Source organism: Manacus candei, unplaced genomic scaffold (genome assembly GCF_025592945.1).
Source record: "Manacus candei isolate 608988 ecotype Guabito, Panama unplaced genomic scaffold, ASM2559294v1 h1tg000014l, whole genome shotgun sequence".
Lineage (NCBI taxonomy): Eukaryota > Metazoa > Chordata > Aves > Passeriformes > Pipridae > Manacus > Manacus candei.
Window position 1 is genome coordinate 56,960,129 of NW_026138062.1, and position 21,141 is coordinate 56,981,269.

Sequence of the window (21,141 nt, forward strand, 5' to 3'; positions counted from 1 at the left end):
TAACCCCCTTCTTTATTGCAACATGAACCGAGAGGATCGCAGATTTCTTGTCCAGCCTGTGTGCACTAAATCAGGAGCTGGCCTTTTTTTTTTCAGCCTGACATCCAAAATTTTCCAAGCTTTTAGGGTTTGCATTTTTAAAATTTCCCTGTACACTAATGATGGCTGTAGCTTTTCTGATAGTGGTTTATACTGAAATCTGAGAGTCTTACAAGAAATCCACTGACTACAGGAGCTGGGATGTCTTAAAGCTCAACTTTAAGACAGTTGCTATGTATGAAAATAAAATTACAACCCAGGAAACCCAACACATATTGGGTTTTCTAATAACTGTCTTATTTCCTATGACAAGGGACATTTCCAATTGACTCTTTCAGTTTTATTAGGGACCCTTCAGTTATTCACTGTGATATACCCTTCTGTGATATGTTGAAGTGCAACAGCGTAGGGTCTTGCTCACTGTATCCCACAGACTCTGTTTCCTAGGGGTCAATCTGAAATGCAGCCTCTCCTTGCTGCATTAATTTCTCCCTTTTACCTGATTTACCTGTAAGACTTGAACTGTAACACTTGAATTGTTCCCTGTACTCTCCATATATCTACACAGTTTCTCCAAGACTCTTGTGCTACAATGCCCATAAATCAGTGTTGTTTGCCTATGGTGTCAAAATATTATTATCTATTTATTTTTCCCCCAGCTACATTTTTCATGCCAGAACTAATCTGTTCTTAAAAGTTGGTTCTGTTTTCAAATTGCAAATACTTGCTATTGTTACAAAAAGATGCTATGTAACTATAACTGAAACCACTGGATTTGTCCCAGCATCTCTTAAATTTGCCAGAGAACAGTGTGTGTGTGGTGATCAGTGGAGTGAGAGTATGACACTGGCACTGGGGTCACATGTACTTCTTCTCTGCTCCTTACAGGAGATTTACAGCCTTTTTCTCAGGCAGGACTAGCAGACGCCTGTGTGGTTTAGGCAGATACCTTTCCACATTATCAGTCTCTTTACCTAAACTGTCATTCTGGTGCTCAGCACCTTTCTCTCCTAGCTGGAAATGTTGGCATCTGATTTTTCTTTTCTTTCTTTTCTTTTTCTTTTTTTTAAGCTCTGACCTCTCTAATGCTTATGGGTCTAAAGGAAAACCCAATCCAGATCCAACTGAAGGATGTTCCTGGAATCTCCCTCAGGGATACACATGTCCTTTTCTGGCTAGAGAAATTTTGGCTCAGAAGGCCAAAAGAAGCAACAAAGTTGGAACCTAAGGTAGTGGAACAAAATCCATTTTGGATGAAAATCTGTGATTTGCAGGCTCTCATCATCTAGGTTGCTGCAGAGCAGGCAGACCTCTCTGTCTTAAAAGAAACTTCTGTTCATTTTCTCCTCTGCCTGTTTGGTGCGGTTTTTTGTTTGTTTTTGTTTTTCCCCCTCCTTCTTTGTTTTTAACTTTGTCTCCATTTGTTTAAAACAAGCAAAAGGAATCTTAACGTGGTTCTTGCTCTGCACACCAGCAGAGCTGCGGCTGCTTTTTCGCTTCCCTTACAGTGCTGATGTTGCAGAGAATAGTGGCCAAACACCACAAGAGCACAGAAAAGAAAAACGGGGTGAGGGAGAAGGGCATCTGACCACACCTGTAACCCTATATGTACATGACCAGCTTCCACTACAATCAGTGCAGATAGCAAAAGCTTTCCAGGAACAACCTGCCACTGAAATACATTCTGACAGGAATACAGGATTAGGGGTGAGGGAGAACAGAGAGCAGATCTTACAATGCTCCTTGCCATCCTGATTTTGTTGCCTCTTGGCATTTCCCCCATGTCTTCTGACACCTCCTCAAAGACAGTTCCTGGGGCCAGGCCATACCACATAGCTCTTAGCATGGGGAAAAAGCCCACACTGGAGGTTGAGGCAGAGGTACAATTGCTCCCCATTTCCCAGTACAGTATGTTACAAAGGGCTGTTGCAAAGCTTGGCCGCCTGACAGTTTCGTTTGCAAGAGCATTGGCTCCTTTCCAAGCAATTCTTTCAGGTCTCATTGTTTGGTAGGAAACAAACAAGGGGAACAGCACTGGGTGGGCACACCAGAAGAGGGTCTAAATATAGCAAGGCAGCATTGAGGGAGCCAGGCTTCTTAGCAAAAGCTCACTCTAAAGACGACAAAACCACTTTGCTAGTCTACAGAAAAGACACCAGTTCTGCTGTAAGCACCCCAGTTACGCAGAAGAGGGCTCTAGATGTCCCAGTTGTATTGGCCAGCTACAAGAATGCTACACTAGCCATGAAAGTAGCCTGTTAAGCTGTGTAAGTAAACGCAAAGCACAGAGAGAATATTACTGGTTCCAGCCTGAAGTCTTCTGAGTACTTTCTGCTATAATTCACACCCAGTATAACTTCAGCATGAATCAGGAAATAATCTGAACTACAGATTTAGACAATGAGGTGTCAGAGTGGTGGCAAGCCAAGCCCTTTTGACCCGTGATGGAAGGAGGATAACTTTGTGCCACCTTTGCCTGGAGGTGTTGAGACTCAGTAGGATTCAAACTAAATAATGTTGCTGACAGCACTGCAGGGCTGGTGACATTTCTGAAAGGAGAGGAAAAGAGAAAGCAAGTGTGCCAAAGAAGTTTAAAAACATCCTCCACGACTTGGCACATCCCCACTGAAAACACATTCTGCTAGAACAGCCAGGACACAGGTAAGGAAATGTTAAAGGAGAAACGTGGCTTTTCCTGAGGGAGTATATGGGAGTATATAGAGCACTTTAATATTATGCATCCTGAGAGAGGGGACACTTAAATCTCAGGCAGAAGGAATCTCCCCACATAGCTGATTTTCCTGCTCGATATCTTCAGCATTTGAGAGCACAGTAGAAAGGCAAGTTGTTTTTCCACTTAACCTAGGCACATGCCTGACCATTAAGAGAGGTGTGATGCAAGGCAGGAAGAAAAAGCCTAGAAGGAAGAGGGGATATGATCAGCTTTGCAGAGAAGACAATAGGAGATCATTTGTGCAGACCCACCAGTGCATTTCCTACAGGGACTTAGCTCAGTGACTAGAAATAAGAAACAACAACTGTGCCTGAGCCTGCCACTTGCAAGAACACCTGGCCATGCTTGATGCAGCTGCGAGCACTCCACCCATCACAGCTGACAGCCCTCTTGCAGAGGTGTTTGCAAAGGGGACGTGTGGCTTTTGCAAACCTATTTCCTCTCTTCCCCTTTCCTGCAACCAAATCATGCTTTGCCTTGTTAGAGACGGAGAGAAGGGGTGAAGTAGCAGACTGTCCTAGCTGAAGATCACCACCACAGCTGGTGATTCTTCCTATGAACTCATCCTTGTGGTAGATGTTCAGACATAACAAAAGGAATTTAGTTGAAAGCTTGTGCTAAAACAAGAGTAGCTCTCTCATAGAAAAGATGATTTTTGCAAGTGATCAAGAGAAGACCTCAGAATAAAAGAAGTCAAGTTTTAAGTGACTTCTAAAAATAACATATAACAGGCTAGCTTTTATCCCTAAAATAGTGAGCATCCCCTGAGCTATTTGTTGGGGTTTTTTTCCAACAAAAAAAGATTATTATGAAACAGCACTTATTTTCTACAGAAAGTGATCAAAATGGATGATTGCTTGAGTGAACCCCTAAACTTGTTTCTTTTCTCCCTTTCAGCTTAGTTCTTATAATATAGATTATTTCTCAGTCCTTAGCCTTGCATCACCACTAAAATAATGCAAGTGCAATGGACTGCTGTTTTTATGCAGTCAGGTTAACCCACAGCTTCCTTCTCCCACAGCAACATGATCACCAGAACAGATAATAAGAGCGGTACATGTGAAAGTAGAAATACAGGCAGTGAATTGGGTGCTGGTGTCAGTGTCTTCTGAGTGGTGCTGAGCTGGGCTAACCAGAAATTATATATGTGGGGTCTTTTACAGAGTACTACTAATGCTGTTGTTTGACACAATTGAGAGCAGGAGAGACTAAATGACTAAATAGTTTCTCTTTTTGCTATGTAGGCCTCTGGCTCACCAGATTTTTCATTACTGTTAGAACAGTGTCTATAGGCTAAAGGGCAGGGGAAACTGCAATAAAACCAGTGGGTTGCAAGTGTGGAGGAAGAGATTGATACTTGGAACTCTTGTGCCATCCCTTAGACTGTGGTAGTGAAGCTGCTGGATATAGTGACTGAGCGAAGGGTGTCTGAAGGGATAGATGATAGATCTCCTCAGGATTTTCTTTCCCAATGAGCTGAGTTTTCTCAGATCATAGAGATTCTATCTATGCTTGAGAATCCAGGTTATCACTTGTGTTCACAGGCTAGTAAGACAAGAAAAGAAATGGACTGATGGTTAAGGCATTTGCCTTGTTCGCAGGTGCTGTTGATTTGTGCTTTGCTGTAGAGTCACAATGTGTTTTAAGCAAGTTGTTTAATTTCTGTAGTCCTCTTTGGTTAGCTGGTCAGGAGGGAAAAAGCAGGCAAAAACATTTCCTGGTTTCGTGAGAATCCTTATTTTTGTTATTTGCATTGAGACAATGTGTTGAAGAAATCATATCTCTCTATGAAATACTACTTTGCTTGTACTCAGCATAGAGTTGCCAGTTGCCTCTTCCATATTATCCTAAAAATTGCTAGCAGGATGCTCCTGAAAAGGCCTCTGTGATTTTGAAATGGCTCCATCATGTGAGGTTTGTGGTCTTCCTGCCTCACCAAAGGGTCATCTCGTTGGTTCTGAACCTTGGAGAAGGTTCAGAACATGCCTCTGAGATGAAGGAATATTTTGCTAGCTGTCTGATAGATTTTTTTTCTTCGAAAGTTTGCTTTATAAGTTTATAATATATATTATTGAGCTATTAATAGAGTTTTACACAGAGATATAAACCCTTTCTGTAATGGTCTTTATGTCATTTAAATAACAAACAATTGGAGATCCTAGTCGAGAATTAGGGTTCCTCCATGCTAGATGCTGGACAAACACAGGATTAGGCAAATGTCAATGCAAATAGTTCAGACAAGATTGTGCTCTGAGAAAGGGAATGGTGATATGTTCCTCATCTTGTTTTCTGTATGCAAGATGTCTCTGAAGTGACTGTGAACAGTAAAAGAAGGCAATCTGGCTAAAAACATATTTGCACATTTTGTAGTTGTGCCGTGTATGGTCAGTACTTAATATCATGCTATTTTAAGCTACTTAGAATCACAAAATCATTCAGATTGGAAAAGGTCTTTAAGATAATTGAGTCCAACTATTAACAAAGCACTGCCAAGTCCACTACTAAACCATATCCTTAAGCACCACATCTACATATCTTATGTACCTCAGATTTCATTTCACCTGGGACCATAATCAAGGAGGTATCCAACTCCGAATATTCTGTGATTCTGTAAATGTATGTCTGCTCCCAGTATGTCAGTGACTACATCTGGTCCTCGGCTGAAAATCCTTGCCTTATGCCCCAACCAGCAAAGAGGGAGAAAAGTACCTTCCTGGTAGAAGGGGCGTTCCAATTATTTTCTGGTTGCCTTTGACATGACTGATATCACATCATCATGAAGGCTCATAACTAGAACCTTCTTAGCAAAGGACTGCTTACCTCCTGGTTACACTGTCATGTCATGGGCAGGCATCCAGCAGCAAGGAGACTCAGTAGCATGTGTGAGGTGCCTCCTTCACTTTTAACTGAAGTGCTGGAATCTGCAAAGTAGCTAACAAAACAGTTGCACAGGGCAGACAGACACACAGAGCAAGGTGTGTCATGATGTGGGTCAAGAGGGTCCTCTGAAAGGTAGAAAGGGAGGTGAGAGCTGAGAATATGGGGCTTGTGTGGCTGGGAGCTGGTGAAATTAGGAACAAAGAGTGGTAGGTGCCCTGTGCCAAGGGTCAACCCCATAGTCTGTGGTCTGAAATGTACTCAAAGAAACAAAAGCCTTCACGCCAGCCTTTGGCTTTACAATACACTCTGGCTTTGGCCACAGAGATGGGAGTAGACAGGAAACTGGGCCGGAGAGGGGCAGGAGAGGAAAGAGAGTATGTCGAGGGGTGGGGAGGGAGGGTGAACTGCCGTGTCAGAGTCTAACAATGAACTGTCTGTGTCAGGAAAACAGACGTACTTGGCAGGGCTATTTTTAGGGGCTCAGATCTCCCCCTCCCTGGGTCTTCCACGCCCCCTCTTCTGTGCTGAGTGGCGCCTGGCAGATGGAGATTTAGAGGACACAGATAGGAAAGAGCTCAAACACAGTGAAGGAAATGCATCAGGGAGGGGAGAGATGGGTGCCCAGAAATAGCCTGTGCAATGCCTCCGCCATGGCCCCCAACTCTTGGAAGGGGAAGAAATATTTAGACCTAATGGCCAAAGCTGTTCCCCAGGCTCTCTGATTGCTTTAGGTGTCACCAATACCTTGTCTGTGAGAACAGAGAGAACTGTACATTAGTTATCTGTACTGTGTTCATTCACACACAACACTGGCTCACCACATCCGTTCTCAAGCCGAAGGGTGGGTGAGGCACCGCCGATCAGCAGTGAAGCGGGCTGGGGAGGTGCCCCACGTTCCTGTGTGGACCTGTGGCCCTTGCTGACAGGGAGGCCTTTGTGACTAACTTAAAGTCCTGACCTATATTTACAGTTTCAAAGGGAAGGAATTAATGTCGTGGGCCATGCCTTCCAGATTTGGGCTGTAGTACCGTGGGGGGCAGCTGGCCATCACACTGTGCGTACAGCAGCAAGGACAAGGAAGGAATCTCTACAGGGAGATGGCTGTTAGGAGAGCTCTGGCTTGGCTTTGTGTTGCTCTTATTCTGCAGACTCACTTTTTTCTTTTTCTAATTTTTTTTAGGAGGGAGAGAAATTCCCCCTTCTTTTCCATCTGTTTTAGCTTTGAACTCTGTTTTGCTTTCCATACTTCTTGCCTAAGCTCCTTTCCTCTCTAGCTTTGCCTGATCTTGTCTGTGAAAGCTTTTCCAGGAGGGACACTGGCTTATTCCTTAGTCCTGCTCACACATACTGGTGCAGAGACCTGGGTTGCACAAATCCAGACTTCTTATTTTTTCCTCTCTGAAGTAGAACATCGCCCCTTTCCCTCAGAAAAATCCCTTGGCTCAGCACTGATTTCAGGCTCCGATATGAAGTGCTTTGTTTGTAAAGCCTCCCTTGTTTGGTTCCCGCTCACCTTGCCTGACCTTCTCCTCCTCTTCCTCCTCCTCCTCCTCCTCCTCCTCCTCCTGGCCACGGGATCCCTAGGCAATCCTGCAGTGACCTCCCCTCTGTCCTCTTGCTGAACCTCATCCTGGCACGGGAAGAGCCACCCCAGTAGACCAGCCTGCCTGGCAAGAGCTATCCTGGAGCTCCTCATATCTTCTTTCACTTGCTGCAGCACATGCCTCTTTCACCTCACTTGCCATGCCATTTCCTTTCTCCATTTCTCTCTTCCCTCCATGGGAATGAGGAGGTGGGCATCAGCACAAGGCAGCAGGGAAAGCAAATCTACAGTGCCTGAAAGAGCCTCTGTGAATAAAGTAAGAATGTTCCCTGTTTTCTTTCTAACTTCTCTTCTTTACTTGTGCTTCAAGTACTGCTTTTTCTTGTCATAGAGGTGGCAGTCTCTCTCCTTTCCCCACCACAGCACCCAGGTGGCAATGGTGGCTGCTGGATCATACAGGCTGTCTCTGGATAGTCATGGTCCAGGGTCCTGGCTGGGGTCAGGGCAGCACAGCACAGTCCCCAGATAATCAAAATCAGACAGTAGCACTCAATTTCTGCAGTGTTCATCAACCACCGGCACCCACCACCATGGCTTCCAAAGATGGCACCTCCCTCGGTGGCTGCAGGCAACTGCCACAGAGCCAACTCCAAGAAATGGTGCTTCCAACTGAAAATGCCTACTGGCCTGTAAGAAATACCAAGGGGTGAGGGTGATGGGCTGGCCCAGCAGTGCTGCTGAGTGCCCACGCTTTGGGTCTGTGGGCTTTGGATCAGGGCTGTGCAAGGGAGGGGAGAGGTTCCATACTGCATGGGATTCTCACCGCTGCCCTTGAGGCCATAGCTCCCTTGCTTGATGACGTAAGGAAACTCTATACATGCAGGGGGTAATTTTATTTATTGAATTTATTTGTTTTTAAATGAAGTCATCCTCTTTTGAAGACATCCTGCTTAGACAAACTTGCAAGGGAGGACTGGAGAAACCATATCTAGGATGAGGCAGTGCAATGGAGGTGGGACAGGAGCGCAGTACAGTGGATCACCAGGCAGAAGGCCCACGTGAATGCTGTGGACACAAACCCTGTTAGTGATGTGATCTCCATCTTAAGTAGAGCAACAGAGGAGACCAGCACAAGGAGATTAAACATCCTGTCTGGTTTGCAGAGGAAGGGGTCTGCAGAACTTCAAAGAAGATGGTGCGGTTCCTTGCTGTGGTGAACCTCTTTTCCCACTGCTGGTCCAGTGTTAGGACTCAGCTGTGTGGGAGAGGGCTGGCATGTGCAGGAGGACATGCCTGCTCCAGGAGAGGGCAAGGAGAGGGCTTTATCTTCTTACAGAAGGCAGCCAGCCACTCGAGCAGTGAGAGGATGGCCTGGCAAGATATCCAGGTCTGAGCGTCCTGTTGTCTGTCCAATCCGTCTGAAGTCTGCCCTTGGCAGACAGGCAGGATGCGCTGTGGCACGCGATGGCTTTGGCAGCACGCCGGTACAGGGAGGGATCCCGTGCGCTGACTCAACATCAAGGTGCTGTGAGAATCCCAGAATAAATTCAAGGAAGTTTTAAGTGTTTCATGAGAACTAAGGATTCCTGAGAACAACCATTGGTCTGGTGGTGAGAGCTCAGTTTCCTCCTTAGCCTGGGAATAGAAGAAGAAGAAGACAGGGAGATGACAGGCCAGACATCTCTATGACACCTTCTGCAAACCATTTTCCTCTCAACCCCTCAGTCAGCAAGCTGTAAAATGGGGATAATTATGATAAATGACTCTGAAAATAAAGGGGTGTGGTGGTGAGCTTGTAGAGGTGTATGGGAGGAGATGGAGTTTGTCTGCTGTGCGAGGGTGCAGAGTCCAGGGTTGTGGAGGGAGGTGGGTTAAGGGAGTCCTTTGCCCTGTTCCTGGAGAGTTTTGAACCAAATTACTCTCCTTCGAACCAAATTACTCTCCTTGTCTTTGGTCTGATTTTTGGTGACAATCTGCAATTTCCTGTTTTTCATTTGTTTGTTTATTTTTCCACCCAGACCCACACAGCTACATTTGGCACAGTGCAAGAGGGATCAATGAAGCCTTAGCAGAGTGAGTTTTGTCTCCCTAGGTATGCTGGTGGGCATACCCTGCCCTGTAAAAAAGTCTGAATTTCCAGGATTAAAAATGTGGAGTAAGTGCAAGTGACTGTTCTTATGAGCAGAGATAGGCATGTACTGAAAAGTGGACTAGAAAAGTGGTTTGTGAGGGAGAGGGGGGAGATGACATGGACAAGACTCAGGGCCTGAAGGCAGACCTTCTTGCTGCTACTGAGTCATTTCAGCTCCTTATCTAAACCCCTTTGTTGGTGAAGGGGAGCCTTTTTTGGGAGCTGACTCAAAAGTATGTGAACTTAGATGCCCGGACAGCATCTGTTTCTGCTTGCCGGGGAGGAGGGAGCTCAAGGTTTCCCTCCTCCTCCCTCTTCTTAGTTTCCCAACTTTCTGCCCCCTTCTTGCACTTCAGTAGCTCCAGCCTGCACCTTTGTAGGGGAAGGCAAATCCTGAAGTCACAGAGTCGTGTTTGAGGGGAGGAAGCCGCCTTGTGACTAAGAACAAGATGAGCAGAGGCAGAGATTTACTGGACAGGCTCCTGGTCTCTTTCCTCCTCTCCGGACCCTCCTCGGGCCTTCGCAGAGCTGAGCGTTGGTAGAGCAGGAAGCGTCTGACCGCTCCGCAGGCTGCGTCCCGGCTCGCAGTGATTTCATCTCAGGCAGTCCGTTATCTGCCGACTGTCAGGACGATTTTTCCCTCTTCCTCCTGCTATCCTCATCCCTGTCCCCCAACTCCTTTCCCTGCTTTCCCTCAGCCTCTCACGCACGCACACGCACACACGCACACACACACACACACACATTTTACTGCCAAAAATCGTCCTCCGCCCCCCTCCTCAGCTAACTTCCTTTCAGCATTTTTTTGAGCTGGATAATCCTAGGATTTGTAAAACGGGGGAAAGGAGAGAGAGAGAGTGAGCGGGAGTCAGGACAGGAAGCTGGTTTCTCATTCCTCTAACTGTCCAAAGGCAGGAGGAGGGGAAGGGGGGGGAGCCAAAGAGGAGCCTTGTGCAGACTCTTCCCCAGTGCCTTTTCGTTAGTCGGTTTGAACTTCCAGTCTCCTCCGAAAGCCAAGAGGAGGACGACCAGACTGGGACGCTTTCTGCTGGAAGTGGCGACAGCGCAACTGACGAAACCCAGAAGGTGGCCGTGGAGGGTCCCGGGACTGCGCTGAGGGCAAGACATCCCCCCTCCATCTCCTGCCCCCAACTTGCCAGCTCTGATGCGGGCACCCATCCACCACCCACTTCCCTCTGATGAGAACCCTTCCGGGCTCAGGCTATGATCGCTGCTGCTGCTGCTGGCTGTGGAGCTTCTTCTCTCCCTGACCTTCCTCTGCCACAGGAGCAGCCCAACATCTGGTGGGGATTAATGTTTACTTCTCTGGCTGGACGCTGTACAGGACCCCCGATGTTGCTCCCCGGGAGCGGGACACGGGCGGTGGTCTGAGGAGAAGAGCAAGATTTTTGTCACTCAGCGTGAGGTTGGGGGGAGGGGGGCAAGGCAGGAGGGGAGGCGAACCTCTTTTGGGACTAACCTCATGAAGAACAAGGGAGCCAAACAGAAACTCAAGAGGAAGGGAGCTGCGAGCGCATTCGGCTGTGACCTGACGGAGTATCTCGAGAGCTCTGGGCAGGATGGTAAATGCTTCTTTATTCTCACTATGGTTGCAGAGAAGCAGAGCGCATGTCCCCCTTTTTTAACTGGTAGGACTGCAAACCAGACCTCTCCCAAGGCTAAGGGTTAGACAACCTGGAACTGGTTTATCTCTGGAAAGTGGAGTCACTGTCCAATTACTCACAATGAATGAACGATCGCAAGATTGCTTTGGTGACGCGTCTGCATGACCCTTGCATGAGTAGTACTGTGTGTGGGGAAAGGACTGGGCTAGGGCTCTTGAGCTGTCTAAGTGTGTACAGAGGCAGCCAGACATATGTTGTGATGCCCTCTCCCATCTGCCTGGCTGTGGAAAGGAGAAGCAGGCTTTTAGAGAGTCAGGTTTGAAAATCTGAGCTGTGCTTTGTGTTGTCTCCTCCGTGACTTCAAAATCCTGCCAAAGTCCATGGGACTAGAATTTTGTAGGATTGTAGGGAGTTCCCATGTTGTCCTTTCACTGCTGGATGAAGACAGGACAGAGATTGGGGTATGGGGTGGAGTAGGGGGCAGCTGAGCTAACATGTTCACTACTCTGCCTGTTATCTTTCCTCCTCCTCCTGACCTCAATGCCTCCAGGTAGCTGATAAGGACACAGTAGCTCAGACAAAAGGTAACCCCAATAAAATCAGAGGGTTCTGAGTTTGAAATGGTTAGTCGTTGATGAGGGAAGGAACAGAACGATTTTTAAAGTGGATTGGATGATGAGAGAAGCCGTTGTGAGTTTGGAAGGCAGAAAGACCTGCAGTTTAGCAAGAGGAAAAATAAATATGTGCCTGTTACCATCCCTGATGTTAGCATTATGATCCAGGTTTAGCATTATGTTCCAGTTTGAGTTACTTAACTTTTACCAATGTCAGGTTACTCTGAGCAAAAAAAAAAAAAAAAAAGACTTCTATGGGGAATGTCAGCTTTGTACAGGCAGGGCTGTACAATCAGGTCTTTCATTTGCTGATGAACATGGCTGATGAAGTGCAATGTGGAACCACACTGGCAGAGGGATGGACTACATAACAGTAGTCCTTTCCATTGCACAGTGAAGAGGGCAGTAAATGTAACACTAAGATAAAATGTTGTATTGTGCATTTACTTGTAAATGGGGGAAAATCAGTCATTCTATTTCACTGTGGATTGTCCATAACAGGTACTGTATCTTCTAACTTATATGGCCCTTAATGATTATTGAATTGAGATAGGAAAAAATAACACATCTAATGAACTGCTGTCCCTTTGCCAATTTGAGGTGCAGATAGGTGAATTCCATCCAGTGCTAACATGAACTGCCGTGGTGGAGGAACTATTCACAGCTGTTTACAGAATCACTGGAAAACAACTCAGGGAAAGCAGGCACAGGCAGTATATTCACTTGAAGCAGCAAGGGGAATTTTAAAGGGAGAAACATAGTTACTGCAGTAGAAATTAGGCTAGAAGACCAAAATCTATGTTTGCTAGGGAGGAGGGATCTCAACGATTCACTCCTCCTTCCTCTCCTTAGTTTCCCAAGTTTTTACCCCCTTCTTGCATTTCAGTGGCTCTCATAGTTTTTTTTTTTTTTAATAGTTGTTTTGAGCACAAGAAAGAAGGACTTTGTCTCAAGTCTCATTTGTGGGATGGTTCACAGTTCCTACCTACTTATGTCTCTGTGCTGAGGAGCAGTGCGGGAGAATATGAAGTTCCTTTCCCTTTATGCAGTACTGCAATATATTAAATAGCACATCTCATCACCCAGTGTGGGATCCAGAAATGAAGGACTCACTTGTTATCGGTTTACTGGGAAAGGTGTAAGTTAGACTGGTACTATTCATCAGGACAGGGAGAGAAGAAATTAAAGTATTAGAGATATTAATTTTGTTGCTAGTAGGGCTCTCAGGATCAATAGGGATGTGACCAAGTATGCCAAAATGATGTCTTGGGAAAAAATGAAGGTTCAGATGTCATAAGGACATCACAAACATGTAACCTGTAACCATACAAAATTAGAGGAGCATTTAGGGTATGACATATGGTTGATTTGGGGACAGCTGAATTTTCCTGCTAAGAATTATTTCCAGTGACAAGTAAGTGCTCCTGCAAACAGGGGACTTTGGCAGAGACATAAAGAAGTAGTTTTCTGTCTGCTTTACATAGTACTATGTGTTTAACTGGTGGGATGCAGGCTCAAGTTGTTCCCTGCTGGGAAGCAATGAAGTTATAAGACTGTTCACGGTATCTGGAAGTGATGAGGAGCAGAAGGGCACTTTGGCTGCTGTCCAGAAAACATTTGTTGTGGAGTTTTCTGAAAGCAGGTTTTAAAATGCACCCAGAAGGGTTAACTGGAAAAGAAGATGCTGTAGGACAGGCAGGACACGAGTCACGTTAGTTGTGGTTTCGTGCTCGAGTATGCTTTACGGCATCCGGCAGTGCTGTTTGGTGTGACTTGTCCTGCACAGGCAAAGGGATGCATAGACCTGCTTTGCTGGTGCTGGCAAAGGGAGCACAGGGGATGGCCAAAGCTAGTGTGACAATTCAGTCTGACTTTTTTCCCTCTGGATGAGCACATGGCTTTTACAGTTAGGGGGTGCTGCACTACTTGCGTGTTGCTTTGTGCAGGAGAGGCACAACTTAAGTCTCTACATGCTTGTGGTTGTTGAAGAGCAGCTTGTGCTTTCTGCAAGGACCTTAGTCCCTGTGTTGTTGCCAAATTCCAGTGGAGCGAATTATGTTCTACTTAAGGTATCAGCATTTCCTCTCCTCTCATTTAACTGTTTAATAACTTGCTATGGTCCACTTCAGAGACGGCTGAAGATCCTGCTGTCTCCCCTACCAGACACATGTACCTAAAGCCTCTATTAGAAAGAACTTTATGATAATATAATAAAAGTTGCGGCAGAACTACAAAGTATTTAAAAGCAACCAAATGGAAAGACTTTAGCAGGTACAGTGGGGTAGCTCAGGAGACACAAAGCCTTTAGCTCGAAGTCGATTCTTCAGATCTGACACAGGTCAGTGGTGATGGACAGATGTTGCTGTCTGGTGGCTGGTTAGAATCTCAGATGTGTTAAATTTGCTGTGTTTCAAGCCAGTTCCTGTCACTACCACATTTGACCCTACTTGGCCTTTTCCTGCTGGCGGTCTCTGCACAGACACTGGTCATGCTCCTTATGGGGACAGCCTGCTATCAGTGCTCACAAGCATTTGAAATCATGACTAAGGCCACAAACCCTACGACATTAAATAAAAATCAGTGCTGGGTTCTTTGTCTGCTTTCTGTTTTCTGAAACTTCAGTGTGCATCTGAGTTATTTTTTCAAATCTTTCTCCTTGTAAGAGGGCTAGAAACTTGGGGAAAAATCAACTTTATTTCCTCTCCACTACAATTATCAAACAACGACTTGAATAGCAGTGTGTTTGAGGCCAAGGACATAAAGATATGATGGCTGGCAATACTAATGAGTAAAAGTTGTCTGATTTCACATAGTCCCTCTCGTGTTGCTGTCAGCACTGAATCCACACACAAAGTCAAGTGATTTTTTGGAATATCAGAGCTTTACTAGAAAGCAGTGTCTACGCCCAGGCTTTGGACATGGATAGGCACCAATGCAGGAGGAAGTTAATGCCCTCTTCTAAAACATTTTCCTGTGTCAAACTTTATTGAATTGTACAGGTGCAATGGGGCTGACAGATATAAGCCTCAAAGGATTAACATTAGAATCATGTTTTGGCCTCTTGATAACCAGTTTGGTTTCCGGAGGAGAAAAATGCATTGTGCCTCTACTGAAGTCAATGGGAGCTGCACGTCACACCTTCAGTTTCTGTAATAACAATAGTATCATTTTCTAGTTATGGATGGACTAGCAGAGAAGACAAGACACATAGTTGTGCACCATCTTTAGCTGGAGCAGGACAGTCTGAACTGCTTAAGAAAACAGTCACAGAGAGCAGTCTTGCTTCCGGTTATATCAGAGAAGTGTTGTAAGAGGAGGCTGTTGTAAGAGTCAAAGCTGTTAAAGTGAGAAGGGACTAAGTCAAAATGGAGTTTAATATTCCCAGTGCTTCTAACTGTGAGACATTCAGACTGGAATTTCAGATACACAAGCAGGTACAACTTCCCTTTTTAGAATGGAAATATACACAGCATCTACAAAAATTGGATTGTGCTGGTAAAAGATAATCCAGTCTTTCGCATAGGAACTTCTTCAAATCTGCACCTACTTTTGCTTCATTTGCTTAGAGCCAGGTAGAAAAAGGCTAAATTGTTTCCTTCATTTTTTAGTATGGTGGTGTCCCAATGCTGTGCTAGCAGATCCTGCCAGGACTGCAGAAAGTCTCAGATTCGATGCCTTGTTTAGATGTGCAGATCAGCTCTATATGTCTGAGATTCCCCTATTTGCTGGAGAGTTAGTTCTGCTGTTGCTGTACCCCTCTGTGGTTTCTTCCACATCTGTTTCCTGCCTGATGTTGTCTGGTTGGGATGCAATGAGCTCAGCTTTTCCTCTCAACCCCCTCCCACACTCCCCACAGCTCCCTCAATGACTCTCATCCTGAGCCTGTAGCACCCAAAGCACTTTCTAGCCCTTTGTCTAATGCTGCTTATCGGCTTTGTTTGTTTTTTTTGCTTCAGAAAAAGGGACGCTTCATTTGAAAAGCTTTGAAGCTACCAAATCCCTTGTGCTCCCCACTTGAGGGTCCTTCTTGCCACGGGCAGAGAGCAAGGCCAGGCAGCAGCACTCCCTGAGGCTGGGGAGGCAAAGGGAGCTGTTGTCTGCAAGCGTAAGGAAACCCTTGCAAGTCCCTGGATTGTAGTATGGGAAAGGAGATAGCAATATGGCTAGTCCATATGATACTCTTCTATGCTGTGCAATGACTTCTTCTGCCTTGTCACAACTGCATTTGAATCAAAGAATAAGGAAAGTTTTGATTTAGTGGTAGTGATCTCAGAAACATGGTAGCACTGGCTTCACAAGTAGAATCTTAAATGTTGTTGAGAGCTGCAGGAGGTACTTTTCTGTAGGATAGGCAGGTAGTTCTGAGGGAAAATTGTAACAATAATTTCAGCAATAATGCACTTTGTACGAAGGAAAGATGGTATTGGATAGTCTTTGGCTGTGTTGGTGCAGCTCCTTAAGCACGCTACCTTCTGCCTGGTTTTGACATTTTGTATTTCATAGTGAAGCTGCCTTGTCCATACTTGAATGGATGAAAAGACCTGTCACTCAGGAAAAAAGTAGTTTGCTTTGAGAACAGAGTCCCTTTGGAGCCAATCATTAAACCTGCAACCCAGATGTGAAGCAGCTTTTCTGGGTCGTGTGGCTTTCCTTCCTCACACTTGCATGTGCAGCTGCATGTGTTTGTGGGAGAAGATCATGCAGATACGAGCAGGAGGGTGCTTGCAAGTCCAAAGCACAAGTAAGTGTGTACCACACAAAGGTGCATTTCTCTTCACTCAGTACATTCTTTTAAGCTGCCTTTCTTGTGGTGATATTTCAAAGTGAATGCATGCCCATACTTTTGGATAGGTGCTTTTGGTTAGTGATGCATGCAGAAAATCCTGGGAAAACTGCTGGAGGACCATTAATGGCAAAGTGGAGGAAAAAGATGGGTATTTTTTTTTTTAAATCCCCTTGGAAAAATGAAAATACCATACGCTCGTTTAATCTGCTGCAAAGAATGAAGGGTTGCATTCATCCTGCTCTCAAAATTAGAAACTGTGGCACTGGGGATTTCTGTCTCAAAAACTGATCAAGCTGAAAAGAAACCTTTTTCTGTAGCCAAATTGCTTTCAACCTAGATCTCTTCCCTGACCTACCTTACTCTGTGGCTATGCAAACACTTGTCTCCATTCAAGGAAGGAAGTGGCAAGGGCTGGGATGAGAACAGGACAAGAATGGCCTCTTGGGCTGGCTTGGAAATGCATTAGTCCTTTTTTATTGTGTGCTGTGCTGCTGTGGTCTGTTCTACATTTTCACAGTGCTGATATGCTGAGAAGCCCCATGACCTGCTCTCTGTGGGGTCTATTCCTGGCTATAGTCATGCAGGCTGTGTGGATATTTAAGGATGCATCCCTCGTCTTTGTGATAGGAGTAAAAGGGACAGCTCTGAAGTTTGGGGGCAAAAGAAGTGGGATTGTACTATTGTACAGTATAGGAGAGCTGTGGCAGAGGGGCACTGAGAGGTGAGTACATGTGGTGAGTACATGTATTGGCAGTGAAGAAGCTGGGCTGGGCTTGGAGGGAAGACAGCTCCTTGCTCTTTCAGAGACTGCCAAGGCATGTCCATCAGACAGGAGAGTAAGAAACTCTGCTGCCAAAATGGACAGTGTGGGGGAAATTATTAATAATGTAAATCTTGCTTTTTCTCTACCTGCTCCCACAAGCAGAGCGTCACATTTTGAGTCCCAGATACCAGCCTCTATGGCAACAAGTGAGAGCAAAAAGACACTGGGAACAACAGGAGCAGAAGCCATCTGTTTGCCTCTGTTGCTTTGCTGTTCCTCCTTGTTTTGGATGATGTTTTTGTCACTTGCTCAATCTGTTTCTGGTTCCTGGGAGCTGGATTTTTTGTCTCTGTAGCACAGTGTTACTGCCATTTAACATTCATGTTGCTAGCTCACCTCCTTGTTCTGTATTGACTTTGCATTGCTAGCACTGTGTGATTAGCAGAGAGCTCTTCCATGTTGCCTCCTGCTTTACGTTTCCCTTTCTGAGAACCACAGGAGGCAGACGTGTCGTTTGCATGCACTGAGCCCCACTTTGATCCTGCCTTCTCCCCCACCCCCTGTGAACAGCATGAATCACACGTCTTGCCTGCACATATGAGATTAGAAAATATATTTTGATTTAGCAAATGTTTTCTCTTTGTTGGTAACAGCTGATTTCATCTGAACATGGAAACCAAGGAGTGAACCAAACTTCACTGCTTGTGGTATCACAGCTCTCAAAGGTGGATGAAATGCTGGAACTGCACAGGGTGGATGTACAACACAGGCTGATTTAGATGTGATGAAAAGGTCTGGGAGATCCCCATTGGCGTGGGTGCTTGGATCCAAACTTTTGGTTTTGGAGCGCTCATGACACAAAAAAAAAATACTCGAAAGCTCACATCTGTAACTTGGGCTTTGCATATATGATGCAGTGCTACAGCAGCAACATTTGCTGTCAGTCAGGGTTGTGCCAAAAATTTATGTTCCAGTGTTTCTCCTTTAACGGTAATGAGGGAAATGAAAACAGCCTGTCAGTAATGGCGTACCCAGCCCTGTTCTGAAGGGCCTGGGTTGGGGTGGCTGGCAGATGGACTGCCCACATCATGGCTTGGACTGGGTCTCTCATCTGGAGAGTGATTAAAGGATGGAGAGCTACCAGCATCTGCCTCCAGTCCTGAACCACCAACAAGGCACCAGACACACTTAAAACTTTGACATGGAAACCTGCAGATACCTTATTAAAATGCAAAGGCTGCTAAATGGCTGCAGTGCTGGTTGTTTTAAGGGCAAGCAGTGTTGCTAGCTGCCTACTAGTGGCTCCTCTCCATACATTCCCAGAGCCTCAAGCCCCGGCTGTCTTTTGTTCGTATGCCAGAGCCTTCAGCTTCTCTGCTGATAACTTCAGTTAATGTGTTTTGCATTGTCAACAAAAAAAAAAAGAAAAAGAATCTGCAGCATGTTTACAATGGCCACAGACAGACAACAGTGTAACATAAATTGAATTTAATGTTAAATGAAATAACGTTGTGCAACCGTGCTGACTGTATTATTAACTTTCATACTTAATTCAATAATGTAGACCTCTGTTTTCTATATTTATCTGAAACCACATCACTCTGTCTAATCTTCTGCACCAGTGTGATTGCAGATATGAAAGTACTTACCATGGGCTTAAAATGTAGCTTATTGTCAGATGTTGTGGCCTGTGCATATAATGAAGTTAAAAGACACCAATGCTAAAGTTCACCCTCACTCAAGTGCCAGATCAATGCTATCCTTGTGTGTGAGGGTGAGGAGTTCAGCCCCTAACGCTACAAGTCTTTTGGCACATAAGAAGACAGGAAAGTCCCAATCCTCTTCTGTTTCATCCTTCTGCCTTGAACATGATATTGCAGCTGGATTAGATTCCCCATTTTCACCCCAGCGGAGGCCCTTTTGATTTTAACAATGCACTAAAAGGGGTAGAACAAAACTCATGCTTTTTGCATTTGCCTTCAGTTCCTCTACCTCAGCTGCTGTGTTTTCATTTGGGAGCAGCAGCCTGGCCTAGACTCAGCCTTCCTCCATTCTGCTGTCAGCAGCTGATAATGTGTGCGACAGAGCGAGTTCCAAGCGATGTTGGGTTGGCTGGGTGGCTGCCTTGACTTAGGTTAGTTAATGTCCATATAGGAAGAGTTACCTTAACAGCAGCAAAAAATGTTACAGAATCACATGACTACTGAGGTGAGCAGGGACTTCTTGAGTCTATGTACACCAAAACCTCTGCTCAAGTAGAGTCATCTTGAGCCAGTTGCCCAGGACTGTGTCCAGCTGCGTTTTGAATATCTCTACAGAGGAAGACTTCACAACCTCTGTGATTACTGTCACAGTAAAAAAGTATTGTGTTCAGATGGAGTCTCATGGTTTTTAATTTGTGTGTTTTGTACTGTCAGTAGGCACCACTGAGAAGAGATTGGCTTCCTTTTCTTCATTCCCTCCCATCAGGTATTCATTCACATTGACAGATCCTTCCTGATCCATCTCATACCCAGGCTGAACAATTCCAGCCTCTCCTCATATGAGAGATGCTCCAGTCCCTTAGTCATCTCTGTGGCCCTCATCTGAGCTTGCTTCAGTAAGTCCTTGTACTATGGGGCCCAGAGCTGGACACAGGACTCCAGGTGTGGGCTCAGTGGTGCAGAGGGGAAGGATCTTCCCCCCTCAACCCCCTCCTCCTAATTCTTCTGATGTTCTTAAGTAATTGATACAGTTATCAGAATTTGCCTTCCTATCCCAGCTTAGGCTGTAAAATTCAGTCAATAACTAATGTGCAATTGGGACAGTGTAAAGGATCCTTTCTGCCCTGGTTAATGCTTGAAATGAATTGTCTTTTCATAAAGAGCCCCTGTTCTTTAATGGTTTCTGCAGTTTTGCTGTGGGCCAGCTTAAATGAATTAATGTATGCTTTATATAATACATTGATATGCTGCATCCTGAAAGCTTAGTAGAGCCTTGGCTTAATAGAAAGTCTACAAATAATGCTTTGAAACAGCACACTTTTCTCAAGTGGTGATTGTAACAACTCCATTCTCCCTCCCCAAAAAGCCACTGTGCACTGAACCAGGACATTGTGGCCAGGCTTCTTTCTTTTGTGGTGGCTGTGTTACAAGCCCTTCTCTAGCACAGGGATTGAGCAAGGGGAGGGGAAACGTGCATCGCTCTGCAGGATTCTCAGCTGTGGCTGCTGCTCTTAGAAATATGCCCTGAGCAGCTGAGTTGGTTTCATAGCCATTTATCTCTAGCTCTTCTTACTGCCCTCTTCTACACTCAAGGCTCAGCTAACTAAATGCCTTTGGAAATGCTATTATCTCCTGTGCTCTCTGGGGCCAGGAGCAGCGTGAAGATTTATCATCTGGAACAGGAGGCTTTGTTTAGTTCTATAAAGCACAGAACAGTTAAAGAAAGAACAAAAAATAAATGCCAACCCAAATGTAAAGGTCTCTTTAAATCTCATGTTCTCTCTCTTCTCTCTCCAATCTGGGAACGTACATGTATTTGGTTTTATAATGTCATTAAATACTGGCACACGAGGAAATGGTTAGCGGAGATATACCTCCATCTCTGAAATAGTGATGGAACATCCAAATGGCCAGAAGACGTTCCTGATGTAACTAAGTTGTTTAACTTATTTTCTAAAGAGCATTAGACAGGAGACCAGGTCAGATTCTCCAGTACAAACTTCATTTAAAGGATACCACTGCTGGTTTTAACTAAATACAGCAGCATTGGTACCGCCTTTTTATCTGAAAGGTGTTGAACGTGCTCACAAATTTTCTCTACATGTGGGATCCAGGGCTGAGAATCTAGGCTAGATCTGTGCCTGAGCTCACCATCTATAGTCACTGGCTCATAGAAAAATGCTGATTTAGCAGACACAGAACACTGGGAGAGAAGGGGGTGTGGGTGTGGGTGTGTGTATGTGTCTATGTGTGTATCTGGTTGGGAATATTTAAGATGGGATATTTTTCATACTATTGTTATTCTGCATTTTACCATCTCAGC

At 45.2% G+C, this 21,141-nt stretch overlaps 1 protein-coding gene across 2 annotated transcripts in view; it reads left to right on the forward strand.

The window, feature by feature from the left end:
• The window catches only part of ARHGAP31 (Rho GTPase activating protein 31), a 198,848-nt gene that overhangs the window by 128,614 nt on the left and 49,093 nt on the right, over positions 1-21,141 (forward strand). Inside the window, exon 2 of one of the 2 annotated variants that reach the window (XM_051779629.1) lies at positions 10,026-10,910. In XM_051779629.1, coding sequence (XP_051635589.1) covers positions 10,811-10,910 — 100 coding nt within the window. In that variant the 5' untranslated portion in view covers positions 10,026-10,810. Of the gene's footprint in view, positions 1-9,581; positions 10,911-21,141 lie in introns of those variants that run through there. The other variant, XM_051779628.1, reaches the window with a different exon arrangement.